The 17,782-nt window shown below is 41.2% G+C and overlaps 1 protein-coding gene across 4 annotated transcripts in view; it reads left to right on the top strand.

The window, feature by feature from the left end:
• Positions 1 to 17,782, top strand: part of BBX (BBX high mobility group box domain containing) — a 2,705,004-nt gene that overhangs the window by 269,447 nt on the left and 2,417,775 nt on the right. For all 4 annotated transcript variants that reach the window (XM_044071093.1, XM_044071095.1, XM_044071094.1 and 1 more), the window contains one exon: positions 6,563 to 6,805. In XM_044071093.1, the coding sequence (XP_043927028.1) occupies positions 6,563 to 6,805 (243 nt within the window). The remainder of the gene's footprint in view (positions 1 to 6,562; positions 6,806 to 17,782) is intronic.

Genomic DNA, 17,782 nt, shown 5'->3' with positions numbered 1-17,782 from the left:
GTTTACAACCTATGGGTTTACAAACTATGCAAAAAAATTTTGTGCAGCATGCCATGTTTGTAACAAGCATCATGCACAAGGGGCATTGAAGCCTAAGCGAGGGAATTTTCCTACACCAGCATATCCATTCCATACTATCTATATGGACTTCATAGAATTGAATAAATGCGAGAATAAGAAATATTGCTTAGTTATTATAGACATGTTTTCCAAATGGGTAGAAGCATTTCCAACTAAAAATCCAGATGTAGTTACGGTTGCAATGGTCCTTGTTAAAGAAATTATACCCAGAGTTGGGATACCGGAAAAAATTTATAGTGATAACGGGACACATTTCGTGAACCAAACAATCCAACAGCTTAGTCGTTATTTTGGAATATCATTAAAGAACCACTGCGCACATCACCCTCAATTTGCAGGGCTAGTAGAGCGACACAGTGGGGTACTGAAAAACAAGCTTAGGAAATTGATAGAAGAGAGACAGAAAAATTGGGTGCACTGTTTGCCTTTAGCACTGTTGAGTATGAGAACTGTTCCAAATGTAAAGGGATTAACTCCTTTTGAAACTTTGTTTGGGAGGGCATATTATACACCTCAGTGGAAACCTCATGTCTACAGAGCAGGAAGCTGACAGTTCACTTGCAGGATATATGAGGAGATTTTTGAATAACAAACTTTTGCAGTTAAATTCTGTTTCAGATAAAGAGCAATCGAAATCGGAAGCACCAGTAGCCCCCGGCACCTGGGTGTGGGTGAAGATTACGAAACGGAAGAATTGGAGCTCTCCGAAGTGGGAAGGTCCATACCAGGTACTGCTGTCAATACCCACTGCAGTCAAAATCACGGAGCGAGCTTCCTGGATTCATTTGACGCACTGTAAACTGGTTAAAAACTTTGAACTGGACAAAAACTTTGTTACTGTTGCACAACAAGAACAAAATGGCCAGATACAGAGTGAGTAGAGACACTGAGCAATTTCAAAAAACTTGTATGATTGTTTTTATTGCAATATTGATCACACTGTTCTTTTTGCTGTGGCCGTACTTTTTTCCTGCCACAAAGGTTGAACTGATTAGACGTAATGAACCAAACATAGACTGGCATCTGAACTTTAACACTTATCAGGCAATTACACGTGTATACGCAGAGACTTTCAATGTTTCGAACTGCTGGGTCTGTACGGCCATACCAACAGCATACGGGGGTTTGTTAATGACTGCTATCTCCCTAGGGGTCAATGAGACCTGGGAAAATCTGTTTTTTGACACAGTCGTTATTAAAGCACAAGATAAAGTAGCACTGTATTTGCCTGTGACACAAAAAGAAATTGTATGTTTTTATAAAAATGACTCCATCCAAGTTGGATGGAGTAAATGTAATGTTACTGTACAGTACAAATGTTATAGAAAACCAAATGATTTGAGTGGATCTTGTAGTACAGATTATGACTCATTTTTGAAATCTATGCATAAAACTCTTGATCAGGTACAGCACAATCCTGTACTTTTCAAACAGTTATTAGTGATAGATAGGAAAATGTTTCATGCAGGGCAGTCATTTCGTAACAAAGTAATGACAAAGGTAGAGGACTGTTATTTTGTATGTGGAAAAAAGGCATATAAATGGTTACCTGAGAATTGGTCTGGCAGTTGTTTTTTGGGATACCTGGTTCCGGCCATCCGACACACTGCAGCTTTGCCTCAGGGGAGTATTCGCAATACTCGAGACGTAACCAAAAAGACTGTTAAGAAACCGGAGAATCCAGTGGGACGAATCGAAGCGGGGTGGAAAGACCATCATAATGTGGGAACCAAACTTGTGCACATGGACTTGAGCGATGCTGTTATATCCTGGGCAGGTATATCACCCATGTGGCAGAGTCAAATCAATATGGGAACTGCGAAAACGGTCTAAACTTCTTGAAATAATGAGTAATGCAACTTTTTCTGCCCTTGAACTGATAACTGATGAACTGAATGCCATGAGAACTGTAGTGCTTCAAAACCGAATGGCTCTTGACTTCACCCTAGCGGCGAGAGGCGGAACTTGTGCTTTAATCAAAGAAGAGTGCTGTGCGTTCATTCCTGACCATCAGCATGAGATCGACCATCTTGAGGTGATTCAGCAAGTGTCGGCCATGACCAAACCAGGCCCAAACCCTCTGACAGAGTTTTTTCAGAATGCCTTTGGGGGGTGGGGCTCCATCTTTATGAACATATTGATTGCTATTGGGGTAGGTTTACTCCTAATAGGAGCTTGTATTTGTTGCGGAATCCCCTGCATGAAGAAATTAATTAAGGAATTCATAGATATATCCGTATCTGAAACTATGTATCAAAGTACTGAATTTGAAGAGCTGCTAGAATGCGAGACACTTTCATAAAAGTTTAAACTGAATGACTTTCTTAACTGCAAATCTTAAATGGAAGAGGTTAGGAAAAGAAGCAAGCTGTTTATCCTTTTCTGAAAATAGAATAAAAAGTATTAACAGGAGGGAGATGGTAGAAAAATCTGTATTAATATGTGTAGGCTTAATGCTAAATTAATAAACAAGTGTTTTTAATCCGCTTTTCATTCTATTTCTCATGCACTGTGATTTATATAAATTGAGTTTCATATGAGACTGATAATATGCTTTATTGAAACTGCAGCATGCTTACTGAAACTTGCAAGTTGCCCTCTGACCTAGTAACTGCTAGCACAGCAGTATTCTTGTTTATGCCTTGTGGAAATGTACTTGAGAAGCAGGTGTTAATCTGCTAGGTCAGAAGCATATGAGTAGACAATATACCATTTAATAAATGTAATGATTCTAGACAAACAGCCTTGTTCAGAGGATGGGAACCTCTGCAGCTGCAGTAGTTTAGAGATAAGGTAGACAAAGGTTTATTAGAGAAATGAACTGCTAGCATTGTGTTCGATTTAGCTATAGTATCTTGAATGTAACATAACAAGTATCTAACTGAAAGTAACCAAGGCCATGTTGTTTTCCTCAGGAGGTTTCATATAAAAATTGTTTAAATCAGCAGAAAATCATGGGAAAGATGGTCAGCAGATGATGACCAAAAGGTGCTAATTCGTTACGTCAGCATGGTAGGACAGGATTAATTTGATAACCTATAAAAATGAATGCATTTCCTGTTTCTGGTTAGACAAACTCTGTATTAGCACGTTTTTGTCTCCTTGCTGCAAGATTAAAGTGCCTTAACCTGAACCTACCGTGTTTTGATCATTTTTAAAGTATATTTTTCCTTTGACACTCACCTTCTTTTGTAAAATTGTCTTTCCCTTGATCCGAGAGATTTGCTTCCTTGGACTACTGCATAGCAGGATTTTGCCAAACTGGAAAGATAATTAGTTTTGTAAGCATCTTACCCTCAGCAGACAAGGAATAATTCTTCTCCGTACAGCATGCTGCATGACTGGGCAGTGGGCGCATACCTCTCTTCACTCTGTTAAATTCTGGGATTCCCTTATTACGTTTAACTTTCTTCAAGCCACAGTTTACCTGAAGGGGGAAAAAAAGCAGTTCATTCTGGCAGTTAAACCAGGAAGTCTTTGCAGAAAATGCCGGTGAGTGTCAATAACTATCTCTGGTGATCCGTGAGTGCACAAATAAAATAGAGGGATCCAGTAGCAGGTAAAGTCTCAAAATATTATCCAAAAGAAAAGAAATACCTGTTGCTGGACCCTCTATTTGGATAAAACAAAAGAAAATTAGGTTGGGGGTGGAGCTGGTACGCAAGTGGTGGCTCGGATTGCAAGAAATTGCTTTATCAAGAACCTTTTAAACGGAATTTGAAGTAAAACTTTAATGTGAACTTAATGTAAAAACACACTGAATCGTAACTATATAATGTAATATACATGTTCAGTTACGATTTCAGTGTGTTTTACATTGGGCTCAACTACAAATGTGCACTACAGTTTCTTGTGCTTCAGGAAGGCACTTGGGGGGGGGGGGGTAAAAGCTTGAAATTACTATCTTCTCATGGAGTGCTCGGTGTTGAGCACACAGGCGCCATGAAGAAGGTGCTCGGGGTTAATGAGTTAAGATCCATGCCTCTGCCATTTCGGCTCATTACAGCACTAAGCCACCTCTTTTCTCTCACCCTCTTATCAAACAATTCTTGACAGGGGCAAACCACTTAAGGCCGCCAAGGAGAGCACCCACCCCTGCTTGGGACCTTAACTTTGTACTGAAAAAACTCACGCTACCCCCCTTTCAGCCTGCAGCATCAGCAGAGTTAAAATTCCTCTCTTGGAAAACAGCCTTGCTTCTGGCCATCACTTCAGCTAGAAGGGTGTCTGAGCTACAAGCACTTACGGTTGTGGAACCCTTCATTATTTTCCATGCTGACAGGGTTCCCTCAGGACTAACCCTTATTTTATGCCTAAAGTGGTGTCCAGTGTGGCTCTCAACCAACCTATCCATTTGCCGACTTTCTTCCCTAATCCTCAAAATGAAGGGGAAAGGATCCTGCACTTCTTGGATGTGCACAGACAGCTCAGATTCTACCTAGATAGGACTAAGCCCTTCAGGAAATCTGACCAATTACTCATCAGCTTTGCACCAGGGGTAGAGGACAAGGCCATTTCAAAACAAACAATTTCCAAATGGATAGCACACTGCATCCATTTCCGCTACAAGCACCATGGGAAACCAACCCCTCAGGGGGTCAGAACACATTCCAGTAGGGCAACATCTACCTCTAACAGCATTCCTCAGGGGAGTCCCTAACAGGGACATCCTGGAAGCTGCTACCAAGAGTTCTGTACACACCTTCAACAAACATTACCACCTGCCTGTCTTTTCCAAATCCAGGGCGGGTTTTGCAACAGCTGTCCTGCAGGGCATACTAGCCAGCCCCATCTCTTCTTGACTGCCTCCACCCTTCTTTAACTTTGGGAATCAACTCAAGTGTGATGACTGCAACAGTGAAACACGAAGAACATAGTACAGTTGTGTACACTTACCATAAATGTAGATGCTCATGTGTATTCAGTGTTGCAGTCTTGGTTTCCCTCCCTCCAGCCCCTTGTCTCTCTCTGTCACCTCTGTCTATTACTCACCCCTTTCAGGGATATTGGTATTTACTTTCTACTGGTGGTGTTTTTCATCACCATAACTTAGCTTCCTGTTTGGGGGGGCTCCTGCCATTTGGGCAAGAAAAACTGATGTAATGGCGTTGGGTGCCTGTGTTTATACCTCTGACGACCTGACTTCAGTCCTGGAGCGACAGCAACCGATGCAGAAATACTAAGTCTCTGGTATTTAGGCCGACTGAGGGCTACCTGCAGGCAGATAACCCAAGTGTGATAACTGCAACAGTGAATACACTCAAGCATCTACATTTATTGTAAGTGTACGCAACTGTACTTTTCTTGCTTAGGCTTTGAGAAAGTCACCCCCCTGCCCCATTTGTTACATGCAGGGCTTTCTTTGGTACTGGCTGTTGTAACTTGAGCCATATATTTTAAGTGCTTGATGTCCGCTTTTATTTTCAAATGTTATATTTATGTACACAATTATAAATCCATCTAGCTTGCTATACACACACACACACACACACACACACACATATATATATATATATGTAGGTCTACTTCTGTCAAAGGAAAACATGTTTTTCGAAGAACAGAAGTACAAACCCATTTCAGCTAAAGTGCACTTTCGCGAACACCGGTTCACCGAGCATGGGGGGCAGACATGCTTTTGCAGGCTGCCCTACACTCCTGCTACTTTATATATATATATATATATATATATATATATATATCTATGTAGATATATATATATAGATATATATATATATATAGATATATATATATATATATAGATATATATATATATATATATATATATATATATAGATATATATATATAGATATATATAAACTGGTATATTTACTTATCCCCACTGTGCTGTGCTTCGGTGGTGCAGCGTTTGTGTTTTTTTTGTGTGTCCGGTGTTCACGAAAGTGTACTTTCGGTTAACTGCAATTTCGCTGAAATGGGTAAGTACTACTGCTGTTCAAAAATGGTTTTGTTGAACTGATATAGACCCATTTATAGCAATAGATGTGTGTATGTGTATACATATATATAAATTATAGAGATCTAGATATCTAGATTCAGTTCAGTTTATGATAACTGTAGGAGGCAGCACACTTTACAAATGTCTTGTTCCATTTTTTACTATGCTGCATCTTTTAATTCATTCACCTGCAGTCATTCTGATGTCAGTCATTAATTCACTGAAATTTATAGTCTTGTTATCTGGAGGTGTTTTATTTAATTATTTACTGAGTTTGTTTTAACTGGTTAAATGTTTTTTCTTCATGATTGGTTACTGTTATGGCTAATGTTCCATAAAAGTGTAAAAGGAACATCAAAGTCCCAACCTGTTAAAATGATACCTCAGATATTAAATTTATGATTAGTTTTACATGTGCCGTGGTGGGTCACTATATAAATCGCATGACACTAGGCTGCTAGAGTTTTTGCTCATTACTTTTATGTTATGTGGTTCCATATTTAGATTTGCTGCTATTATTGTAGGATCAACTTATAAATGCAGAGGGTCTGGAGCAGGATGTTGAGGAGACTGAAGATGATGAATCATCAGAACATCGAGCTCGCAGACCTATGAATGCTTTCCTCCTTTTCTGCAAACGTCATCGTTCACTTGTGCGTCAGGAGCATCCTCGCCTAGATAATCGTGGTGCTACCAAAATACTCGCTGATTGGTGGGCAGTTCTTGACCCAAAGGAAAAGCAGAAATACACAGATATGGCCAAGGAGGTAATAATTGAAGTATATATTCTATGCAAGCACCTTTTTTGTAGTTATGACTGTGTTTGACCAACTATGGAAGCTTATGGTTAGTTTCTGTTTGTAAATAGTTTGCCTTATAGTCTTGTTCAGACTTGGTTAATTTGCTGCATGGTTGCCATTGAGTTGGAAATTTAAGTTTCATCCTGTTTAGGGCTGTCAATCCTCTAAGATAAGCATAATATTGCTGGTGTCCTTTAGGAGTATGGAACGAGAAGAGGATGGATTTCAGAGTAAGAGGTTGCATCCTCTTTATTTTAAGGGTAGATATAGTCAGGCATTAAATCACTCTATGGAAGCAACTAATTTATGACCTATTTAAAAGCAGACCTGCCTCATTTTCACTAGGATTTACAAGTCATTCCTGCATAGTGCTCTGCTTAGGTCAAACATTTCACCAAGAATATATGTAGTACATTGCTAGGTTGTACCTGAAGTTAAGTATATTCCGAGCATTGCTTGCACTTCGATAAATGGATTCACTGCTTTGCATGAAGCTTATTATATTTAATCATAATACTTATCATTTGATTAGTATATATTAGAGTGTAGAAAACAATTCAAGAGCTAGGTTTAAATCTGAATAAGTCATTATTTTATTCTGCCCTGCATATGTATCTTTTTCAGTTTTATGGGAGTATCAAGCATGTCCTGGCAAGTAACAGCTTCAAGGCAGAGAGCTTGTTTTGAATTAGGTGTTGGTTTACACACAAGCACACAGACACATGCACAGGAGTCTGTGTACATCTTTGAGATGTGTGAGGAAACTGAAGCACTTTACAGAGGTCCATGCTGGCACATAGAAACCATGCAGACCCCATTCATTTTGAGTTATTTGCAATGCTTAACTGTCAATTCTAAAGATTTCTCATATCAGGAAAAAAAAACTAAACTAGATTGCGGGACTTTGACCACCACAGACATCAGTCAGTGGTTCTTTGTTTTATTGTAGTCTTCCAGCTAGCCAGTCTTTACTAACCTCATTTATGCTACTCATACTGGTGTGGAAAGGGCATTTAAACACAATGAACACAGGGTTGTGAGGGTGGCCTAATGGTTAAGGTGTTTGCCTTACAAACACAAGGTGCAGGGTTTGAGTCTCACAAGGGATAATTGGCGAGGCTTAAAATGGCTCGCAAGGGCAGTTAGCTTAGTACTAACCTATGAACTATGAACTATGAACTAACACAACTGAAGACCACTTAAAACACAATGAAGCATTTTGTGTGGGAGTCTTGGCAAATCTCTGTTTAATACTACTGCTACTCTGGCCTTCAGGGCTATAAACTATTAGACCCAGATGACTGTATGTACTTGTTATCTATCCTTAGCAGTCTAAAGTAGGTAGTTGTGGATGTATACGGCACCATGTCTAAACAACAAATTTTCACCTTGGTAAATCAGGCCATTCAAATGCCCAGACACAGTACAAAATGCAGCTATGATGCTGTTGAGGCCTCTCCCGGAGGAGCTGCTACTGGTGCAGTTATTCTCAGATATTTATAATTATGCAATCAACCCATGCCAGAATATTTGAAAGATAAGCTTCTTGATTCGCCGCGGGACAAAAATCTTTTGTTCAGATCACAAGCAGCTAGCATATTCAAAACTTTATAGAAAAAAAACTCTATTAACCCCAGTACTATTTCCTAGGTGATTTAAACTATCCAGCTGTAGACTGGGAAACCTCCACCATCACTAGGGCACAAGCACAGAGTTTCCTGGATTTTTTCAGTAGAAATGTCCTGAAAGAATTAGTGCGCCCAATAGGGAGTACAACATCTTGGATGTGCTCCTTACTAGTATGGAAGCATTTTGCACCAACTCCTGAATATATTAATCACTTGTTAGATCTGACCATGAAGCAATCTCCTTCGAAATAAAATTGAAATGAGAGATCCTTTGCACCCAAGGTACCTTCAGATATTTCTTTAAGACAAACTTACCTACTCCTAAGTGTGATACAGTTAACTCCACTGAATGTGCAGAAACATCAACCACCACACAATAACAGCATGTAGAAATCTTCATAGATGCAGCTGTACCCCATAGGAGCAAGTGCTGGGCAACCCCCAGAAACAAACCCAAATGGTGAAACCATAGTATCAACAGGCTTTATAATACAAAGAAAATAATTTTGTCCAGGAGGATTATTACCAGAATGTTAGAGCCCTTGTCCCTGAAATAAACCACTTACATGTTTGAAATCCTCCAAAGCAAAGTTTGAGATTTAAGTAGCTACCCAAGCCAAAGATAATCACAAGGTCTTTTTCATTTGTGTGTAATCTCAAAAGCACAATGCAGCAATGCGCTGATCTGATTGTGAATGATGTTACCTACACTGAGGCTGAAGATATAGTGAGGCCTACTAGCTGATTTAAATTTAGTGCCAAAATTACCCCTTTCTCCCCTCTGTCTGTCCTTCAAGATAAACCTGAAATTGACTCACCATCAGCTATCACACAAGACCAAGTCCTAAAAGTGCTATCAAAAGCTAAAAATATTGCATCAATGGGTCCTGCCAATATCCCTGGATACATCTTCAGTAACATAAAGTGCAATTTGGCCACACCCCTGACAATGCTATACAGTCTCGGCCTCCATACAGGTTTTGTATTAAGTGAATGGAGAAACGTTGCATTCATTTCCCTTGCATAAGGGAGACCTTCCACAGACCCAGATAGTTACAGACCCACAAATCTGACCAGTCTCATATACAAAGACCTGGAAAGACGTATCATGGAACTAATCAGTCAGTACATAAAGAACATGTAAACAGTAGATCCTTTTCAGTTTGTGTTCATCAAGGACAGGTCGTGCTTACTTAATCTGGTGGACTTTTTTGAAAAGGCTACCAAAGCAATGGATTAAGACAAAATCGTACTCTCTGCATACCTTGACCTGGCCAAAGCTTTTGACATTACTCCCCACTGAGGACATAGTAAAAAAAAAAAGATAAATAAACCTAGAATAAACCACTGTGTCACCAGCTGGATTGGCAGCTGGCTCACAACATGCAGCAGGAAAAAAATCTAGGTGAGGTTTCCTCCACAAAGAGACTAGTCACCAGTGGAATACCCCCAGGTTTCCGTGTTGTGACCTCTTCTGTTTGGCATCTACTTTTATCCTAAGTAAAAGCCAGTGCCTAAGGGCTCTGGCTGCTTAAACTTGCAGATGAATCCTATGATTCTCCACCATCCTCTCTTCACCTCTGTAAATCGCCCATCTTTTTGGTGTACTACAACAGTGATTTCAGTAGAGACATAGTGCAGTTGGATAAGAAGTCCTACTGATCACATTTGCAGTATTTCTTCCCACCTTCCTTTCCCATTTCTAGCATTGTATCCTCTTTAATTTTGCCCTGTCTGGCAAACCTTAGGTTTGAGGTGGACCCTCTCACTTACTGTTTTGCCCCCTCCTTACTGACCATTTATCTCCCTGAAGTTTAGAGCTGTTGACTTGGAGATGGTCTGAGAATTTTTTTTCACACGTCCATCTTGTACAGAGGATATATGTTCATACGTCCATCTTAAATACCTCTACACTGGTGAACTGAGATCATATGTCTGATGTATGCTCCAGAAAAGGTTTAAGCTTTGGTGGCTTGTAAGAACTTGAGTAGTGAAAACCCATTGTAACCGTGATCAGTAGGATATTAAGTGTTACAGAAATATGTTCAAGAAACACACTGCCTTACTGGCATATACATAGTAGTGCCATACTACTGTCCCTCTGGCAGTGTGTGGAAGCTCCAAACTCTTCCACTGCTTGTGTGTGAGGGTGAAGAGGTAATCACCTGGCAGGATGAGGACAACCCTTAACACTCAGAAAACTGCTCTGTGGATTCCTGGTTGTGTGTGATATTTTTGTTGATAGAACTGTTTGTTTCCTTGTCCCACAGTCAGTGAAAGATCTCTTGGATTATTGCTGGTCGGCTTGGTTAACATCAGTTGCAAAGCTCAGATAAGAAACTCATTTTGTTTGTTTTTCCCTGCCTCTGCATTTTCTGTCAGTGCTGGAGTAGTTTATTCTGCTACTTTGACTACTTCTCTGATTAGAAAAATTGTGTGTGTGTGTGTATATATATATATATATATATATATATATATATATATATATATATATATATATATATATATATATATATATATTAATCAACAGGTCTTACTGTGCTGGACAATGTTTCATTTGGAAGTTTTGACAGGAAAACTTGCTGATGTTGCATTTTATTCTTTTAGGTAATGATTATTTCAGGTAATTGATTATAGCATTTTAAACTATTTTTTCACTTAAATTGTGACTTTGGGTGCCATTTTGTATATTAAACATTTTTAACAAATTTTTTCATCAGTTTATGATCTGTTTCTTGTCTAATACTGTTTAAGGTATATCCATTCATTTTGACTGGAACTACCATTTTTTTACAAAGTTATGGGACTTTTGAGTATGTATTTTAAGCAAGGAGCTATGTTACTGAAACTGTAAGTTTAGTAAGTGTGCACTTTACAGTAGTAACCCCTGAAGAAATAGACTTCGATTTGCTTTGGCACCATTTTGTAGGTTAAACACTTCTGACAGGAATTTTTCATTATTTTTTTGAACAAAAGTGGGGTACTTTTGTGCATGCGTTTAGTGCTTTGAACTGTGATATGCTTTGTATAAGTGTGTATGTGACATGTAGCTCTCTCACTCTATGTATGTGTGTATATATCTATGTATATCTATATACTTTATTTATGAGTCTACCTTGATTTATTGAAGCTTCAAAACTTTGAAACCCATATGGCTGAGACCATATGATCGAAGTTTTGAAAATTTGAATTGAGATCGCTGTTCTGCGTGAAATGGGAGAATTACCATTTTCCTCACTATAGTGCAATCTTGGAGATGGTATATTTAAATAGAAGGTCTGTCTGTGTCTGTCTGTCTACCTTCACCTCCAACAAAACCTGGCTCACCAATAACCAACTAATACTTAATCCCAAAAAAACTAAGCTTTTACTGTTCTTGCCTAAAACAATGGTACATCTTAAACCCTCCTTCTCAATTACCTCAATTAACAATACTATCATCAGACCAGAACCCTATACTAAACTACTTTGTGTAACTATTGATTATGCACTAAAATTTGAGCTTCACATCAACCAGTGCATAAAAAATTTGACTTCTGTACCGTAATCATAAACTACTCTCTCCTTCCTTATGTCTCTTCTTTTACCCTGTCTTCTATATGCAGCCCCAGTCCTCACAAACCTTCAGTCATCTCTCCTATGTAATTAGAGCTGACTTACCAGCTAGATTTGTCTCCAGTCTACCGTATAAATCCCACCACTGTCTCGCTCTTAAGTCTTTGTTATGGCCTGAATTTATAAAACAACTTCTTCCACAACTACACATACACACTGTGCTCTATAACCCCACTTCCTGCCCCTCCATCTGTAACACCATATCTCTCTATAATCCTACACATCAGCGTCGCTCAACTGACAAATATCTTCTACACATCTACAAACCCACGAAAAACAGAGGCAACTCACTCTATAAATTCTCTGGAATGCCCTTCCCCTTAATATAAGTATTCCTTTTAGTCAAAGTCCTACCAGAAATCATACTGCTCTCATCCTAATTTCTTTTTCCTTACCCTAAGCATGTACCTTATTTTTTTTCTACTTATCTCTCTAATACTTGCTTTACTACTTTACACTTCTCCCTGTCTCTCTTAAGTACTAATGCACATTGAGTGTCTAGCCATTACCTGTATATATTTTGACATATTGAATTTAAAAATGTTGTGTACCTGATTTTTTTCACATCTTGAACAAAACTATGTAAAATGCGATTCCAATTCCAGTGTATAACAATTTGAAACTTTATCATTGTGAAGATAACAATTTTTCTGTGATATTTTTTGTAATGCTTTTGTGATATTGTTACTTCTATCTAGAGTTTTTCTCCGTGAGTCTCCACTGAAAATAAATGGGCCCCTGGGTCAATTGGACTAAACTGGTTAACAAATGACAATAAAGTGTGTGTGCGTGTGCGTATTGTGTATTTAGATGTGTTATATGCACACACAAACCCACACATATATACATACACAAACACACACACGCACACATAGATATATATATGTGTGTGTGTGTGTGTGTGTGTGTGTGTGTGTATATATATATATATATATATATATATATATATATATATATGATGTCCTTCAAGGATGCATCTGCAGTCATAACATATGGGTTGTCCTGCCTCAGGCAGCCCTTCGGTCGGCCGGATTCCAAAGTCTGGGTCTGGCCTCGGCTGATGTCGCACTTTCCCCGACGTCAGAGCGTCTGGGGTATAAAAGCATCAGCCGACGCCATTTTCCTCAGTCTTTCTTGCCGCGCGGTGCCCGAAGCAGAAGCTGTTCGCAAGTGCCGGTCGGTCAGATCCAGTGAATTCAGATACAGAATACTTCGAAAAAAGCTAAGTACCCCGTTGGGGACTCTTTCTTGCCTCAGCCGATGTCAGACAAAGTAAATAATTGTTTAACTTGTGGGAAACAAATACCTCATAAGGATTTCCATTCCTACTGCCTTCCTTGCTTAGGCCCAGACCACGACGTTTCGGCCTGTTTAGCCTGTGCTTCCTTCAACCGACGAACTCTTAGACGTCGGTCGGAGTTTGCAGAAGAATTTTTTGGGGCCGCTTTTGCTTATAAAATGCCGTCGGAGACTCCGACTTCGCATATGGTGAAAAAACGGAAGGAAAAGGACCGACACTTGCGGCCCGCCGTTTCGGCTGAAACCACGGCTAGGCCTACCACGAGTGTCTCGGTTTCGGCTGAAACAGAGTCCTCGGAGATTCCTTCTTCGAACCCATACATCCGACCACCAAGGCCCGAGAGGCCCCGGCTGAGTCGGCTACCGAACTTCCTACCGAAACCACTGTTCAGGAAATGTCCGACACCATACCTCTGGACATTTCTACTCCTGCACGTGGGGCAGCTAGGCCCCCTGCTTCCATGTCCATCAAGGCTTTTTCTAGGGCCAAAGCTGCCAAACTATCTAAAGCTTTGCCTACCAAAACTACCTCCCAGAGGCCTTCCTCTAGTTCTCAGATCCTCAGCCTTGCTGAGGACCTTATTTCTTTAATTAGGGGTTCACAACCTCACCCAGACAGGGCCTCTCACCCTCCTCCGGACAAAAGGCCCAGGACTGACCCCTCTGACCCACACTCTTCAGATGATTCCACGGATGGGTCTGAGTTGTCAGACCACCAGGAGGGGGCTTACTCGCCTTATGAGGATTCAGATGCTGAGGAATCTATCCCTTCGGCCTCCCCTCCTGAAGAGTTTTCCTTTGGTGAGACCCTACACTCCATGAGAGAGCATTTTCAATGGCAAGGTCAGGATTTCTCAGATTCTAGAAAAAGATTAAGGACCTTTTTGCATTTGCCTCAACGTAGGCCCTTAGCTATACCTCCTGTTCTGAATGTAATTGATGATGTGTACAATGATGTCAGTACAGCCCCTGATACTCTTCCTCTGGCCCCTGCCAAATCTGACAGATACTACAGGGTCCCGGATTCTCACTTCCATCTGTATAAAGCCCATTCTGCAGACCCAGAAACTATTTCTCAGGGCCCTAAAGGGGTTGCGGCCGCTACTGCCAAAAATCCTCTACCCTCTGAAAGAGAGTCTAGAGATTTAGAGAGATGGGGAAAGAAGGTATATACCTCTGCAACTCTTTCTGTCAGGGCATTAAATTGTCAATTTCATATGATACAGTACCAAGAGTATTTGTTAGATGAATTGAATAAGAAACTTTCTTCTCCTGAACCCCTAGACCGTAAATCCCTTCAGGATTTGGTGCACAATTCACAACAGGTTAGTAATCATTTTTTAAAATGTGGCTATGATGCACTGGAGGCTTCATTTAGATCATCTATGACTGGGGCAGTTATTCGTAGGCATGCCTGGCTGAAGGATCAATCTTTGCCAGACCATGTTAAAGCTAAACTCCTGGATGCTCCAATGGAGAAACAAAATTTATTTGGCTCCTCTGCTCAGGAGATCTTAAAGGTTGAAGAAAAGGCAAAATCTGTGCAAACAGTAAAAGACTTCCTGCAAGTACAACCACCGAGATTCAGCAGAAACTGGCCTACTAAGAATTGGTCCTTTCCAGACTCGGACAGAGCCCAGAGAGGCAGGAACAGGCGCCCTAGAGGCAGAGGTCAATCGAAGGGCTCCTACAGAGGCCGTCAGTGGCAGCCTGCCAACCAGAGGAGTAGTGCAACAGCAACAACAACAACCACAACACCAGGACAGGCTCAATGACTTCACTCTGATTCCGCCTACCAGGGATCAACTGGAAGCACCCTTGGGTGGAAAGCTGGCTTTATTCTCAAAAAACTGGCATTATATTACAAAGGATACATGGACACTGCAAATAATAGACAAAGGATACAGGTTCCACTTCCACACTTTGCCAAAAAGAAGCGGAATGCCAAACCTTCCACCAAATCAGAGGGCAGAGGCATTAAGACAGATCAACAATCTACTTCAGATGAAAGCTATAGAAAAGGTACCATGTTCAGAACAAGGCCAAGGATTTTACTCCAGACTATTCCTTGTACCAAGAAAAGAAAATCAGTGGAGGCCTATTCTCGACCTGTCCGCACTGAACACTTATCTCATTGTGCCAAAATTCAAGATGCTGACCCTACAGCAACTTCTTCCCATGCTGGGCAAGGAGTCTTGGCTGGTGACTCTAGATCTCAAGGAGGCATACCTGCACGTCCCTATTCGACCAAGTTGCAGAAGACACCTCAGATTTCTTGCAGGATCAGAGCATTATCAATTCTCAGCATTGCCCTTTGGCTTATCTACTGCGCCCAGAGTATTCACGAAATGCCTGGCATCAGTAATTGCACATTGCAGACTACAAGGAATTCAAATTTACCCATACCTGGACGACTGCCTAATGCAAGCGGACAACAAGGGGAATTTGATAAAGGACTTGGCCTATGCCATGCACCTGCTACAGACCTTGGGATACACAGTCAACATCCAAAAGTCAAGACTAGTACCATCCCAAAGGATAACCTTTTTGGGTGCAGATCTGGACACAACCACCCAAATGGCCTTTCTCACAGAAGAAAAACAAAAGCAACTTCCAGATTACTTCATGTTTCTGACAAGACAAACTCTGCTTACTGCAAGGAAAATCCTGCAAGCCCTGGGTTATATGGCATCCTGCATAGTTCTGATACCGCATGCCAGGCTGCATATGAGGAAATTACAATGGTACCCAAGGACTGTATGGTCTCAACACAGTCACAGTTTAGAAACCATGATACCAATCATTCCATGCCTTCAAAAGGAATTCCGGTGGTGGGCTCAGGCCTGCCAGTCCAACAGAGGGTTGCCTTTCCACAAACCAAAAACAAGCCAGACCATCACCACGGACGCCTCCGACCGAGGATGGGGAGCACACATGGAGGGCAAATGTATCCAAGGCCTATGGCCTCAAGGACAGCTAAGCATGCACATAAACCAAAAGGAAATGCTGGCAGTGAGGCATGCAATGGAGGCCTTCAAACCCTTCCTCCAACAAGGCCACCTGTTAATAAGGACAGACGACACCACGGTCATGTGGTACATAAACAAGCAGGGAGGCACACACTCTTACCCACTATGCCGGATGGCTATGAATCTGTGGGAACTATGCCTGAACCTCAATATCCAACTACAGTCCCAATTCGTGCCAGGGAAAGAAAATACACTGGCGGACAGCTTAAGCAGAACTACCATGGATGCACAGGAATGGATGCTGCACCCAGACATCTTCCAACTTGTAGCAAAGACATGGGGAATGCCGGAGATAGATCTATTCGCCTCCCCACTCAACCATCAACTGAAGACATTCTGCTCAAGGACATATCACCCACAAGCTTGGAGGGTGGACTCTCTCTCTTTCAGCTGGAAAACCCTAACAGTATATGCCTTCCCACCTCTCCCATTGATGCACAAGGTTCTACTGAAGATCAGGGAGGAACAGCCAAGAGTGATACTAATAGCTCCAGACTGGCCAAGGCAGCACTGGTATCCATTATTGAGAAGCATGTCTCCGGCAAAATCATGGCCTCTCCCCCTATGGCCTCTGCTTCTGACGCAGAACAATTTCAAGACCCTACATCCCAACTTGAAAACATTGCAGCTAACTGCTTGGAAAATTCCTTAAATCCCAATCAAACTGTTTTATCTCAGAGGGTGAAGGACATTATCCTGGAGGCTCGCAGGCCTTCCACAAGGAAGACATACTCAGCTTAATGGAAGAGATTTCTCATTTGGAGCACATCAAAAGGCACAGATGTCACAGTGGCAAACATAACACATATCCTAGAATACTTAGCAGAATTGTTCCACAATGGCCTGTCCTATTCTTCCATTAAGATTCATGCTTCAGCAATTTCAGCAGAATACAATGTGGATCCACCTATCTTCTCGCACCCTCTCCTCAGACAATTTCTGAGAGGGATGAAGAATATTAAACCCCCAAGAAGACCCCCTCTACCTGCTTGGGATCTCATCTTTGTGCTGGAGAAACTGACACTTCCTCCTTTTGAACCAGCAGCATCGGCGGATCTACAGTTTCTGTCTTGGAAAACTGCATTCCTTCTGGCAATCACTTCAGCAAGAAGAGTATCTGAGTTACAAGCATTAATGGCAGTGCAGCCATTTCTTATTTTCCACCAGGACAGGGATGTCCTTCATGGATGCATCTGCAGTCATAACAAATGGGTTGTCCTGTCGTCAGGCAGCCCTTCGGTCGGCCGGATTCCAAAGTCTGGGTCCGGCTTCGGCTGATGTCGCACTTCACCCGTCATCTCTGCTGGTCTTCGGGTATAAAGGCATCAGCCGACGCCATTTTCCTCAGTCTTTCTTGCGGCGCCATGCCGCAG

Source organism: Protopterus annectens, chromosome 5.part0, assembly GCF_019279795.1.
Source record: "Protopterus annectens isolate FY-2018-M chromosome 5.part0, PAN1.0, whole genome shotgun sequence".
NCBI lineage: Eukaryota > Metazoa > Chordata > Ceratodontiformes > Protopteridae > Protopterus > Protopterus annectens.
This window is presented reverse-complemented; position numbering and strand designations above follow the sequence as displayed.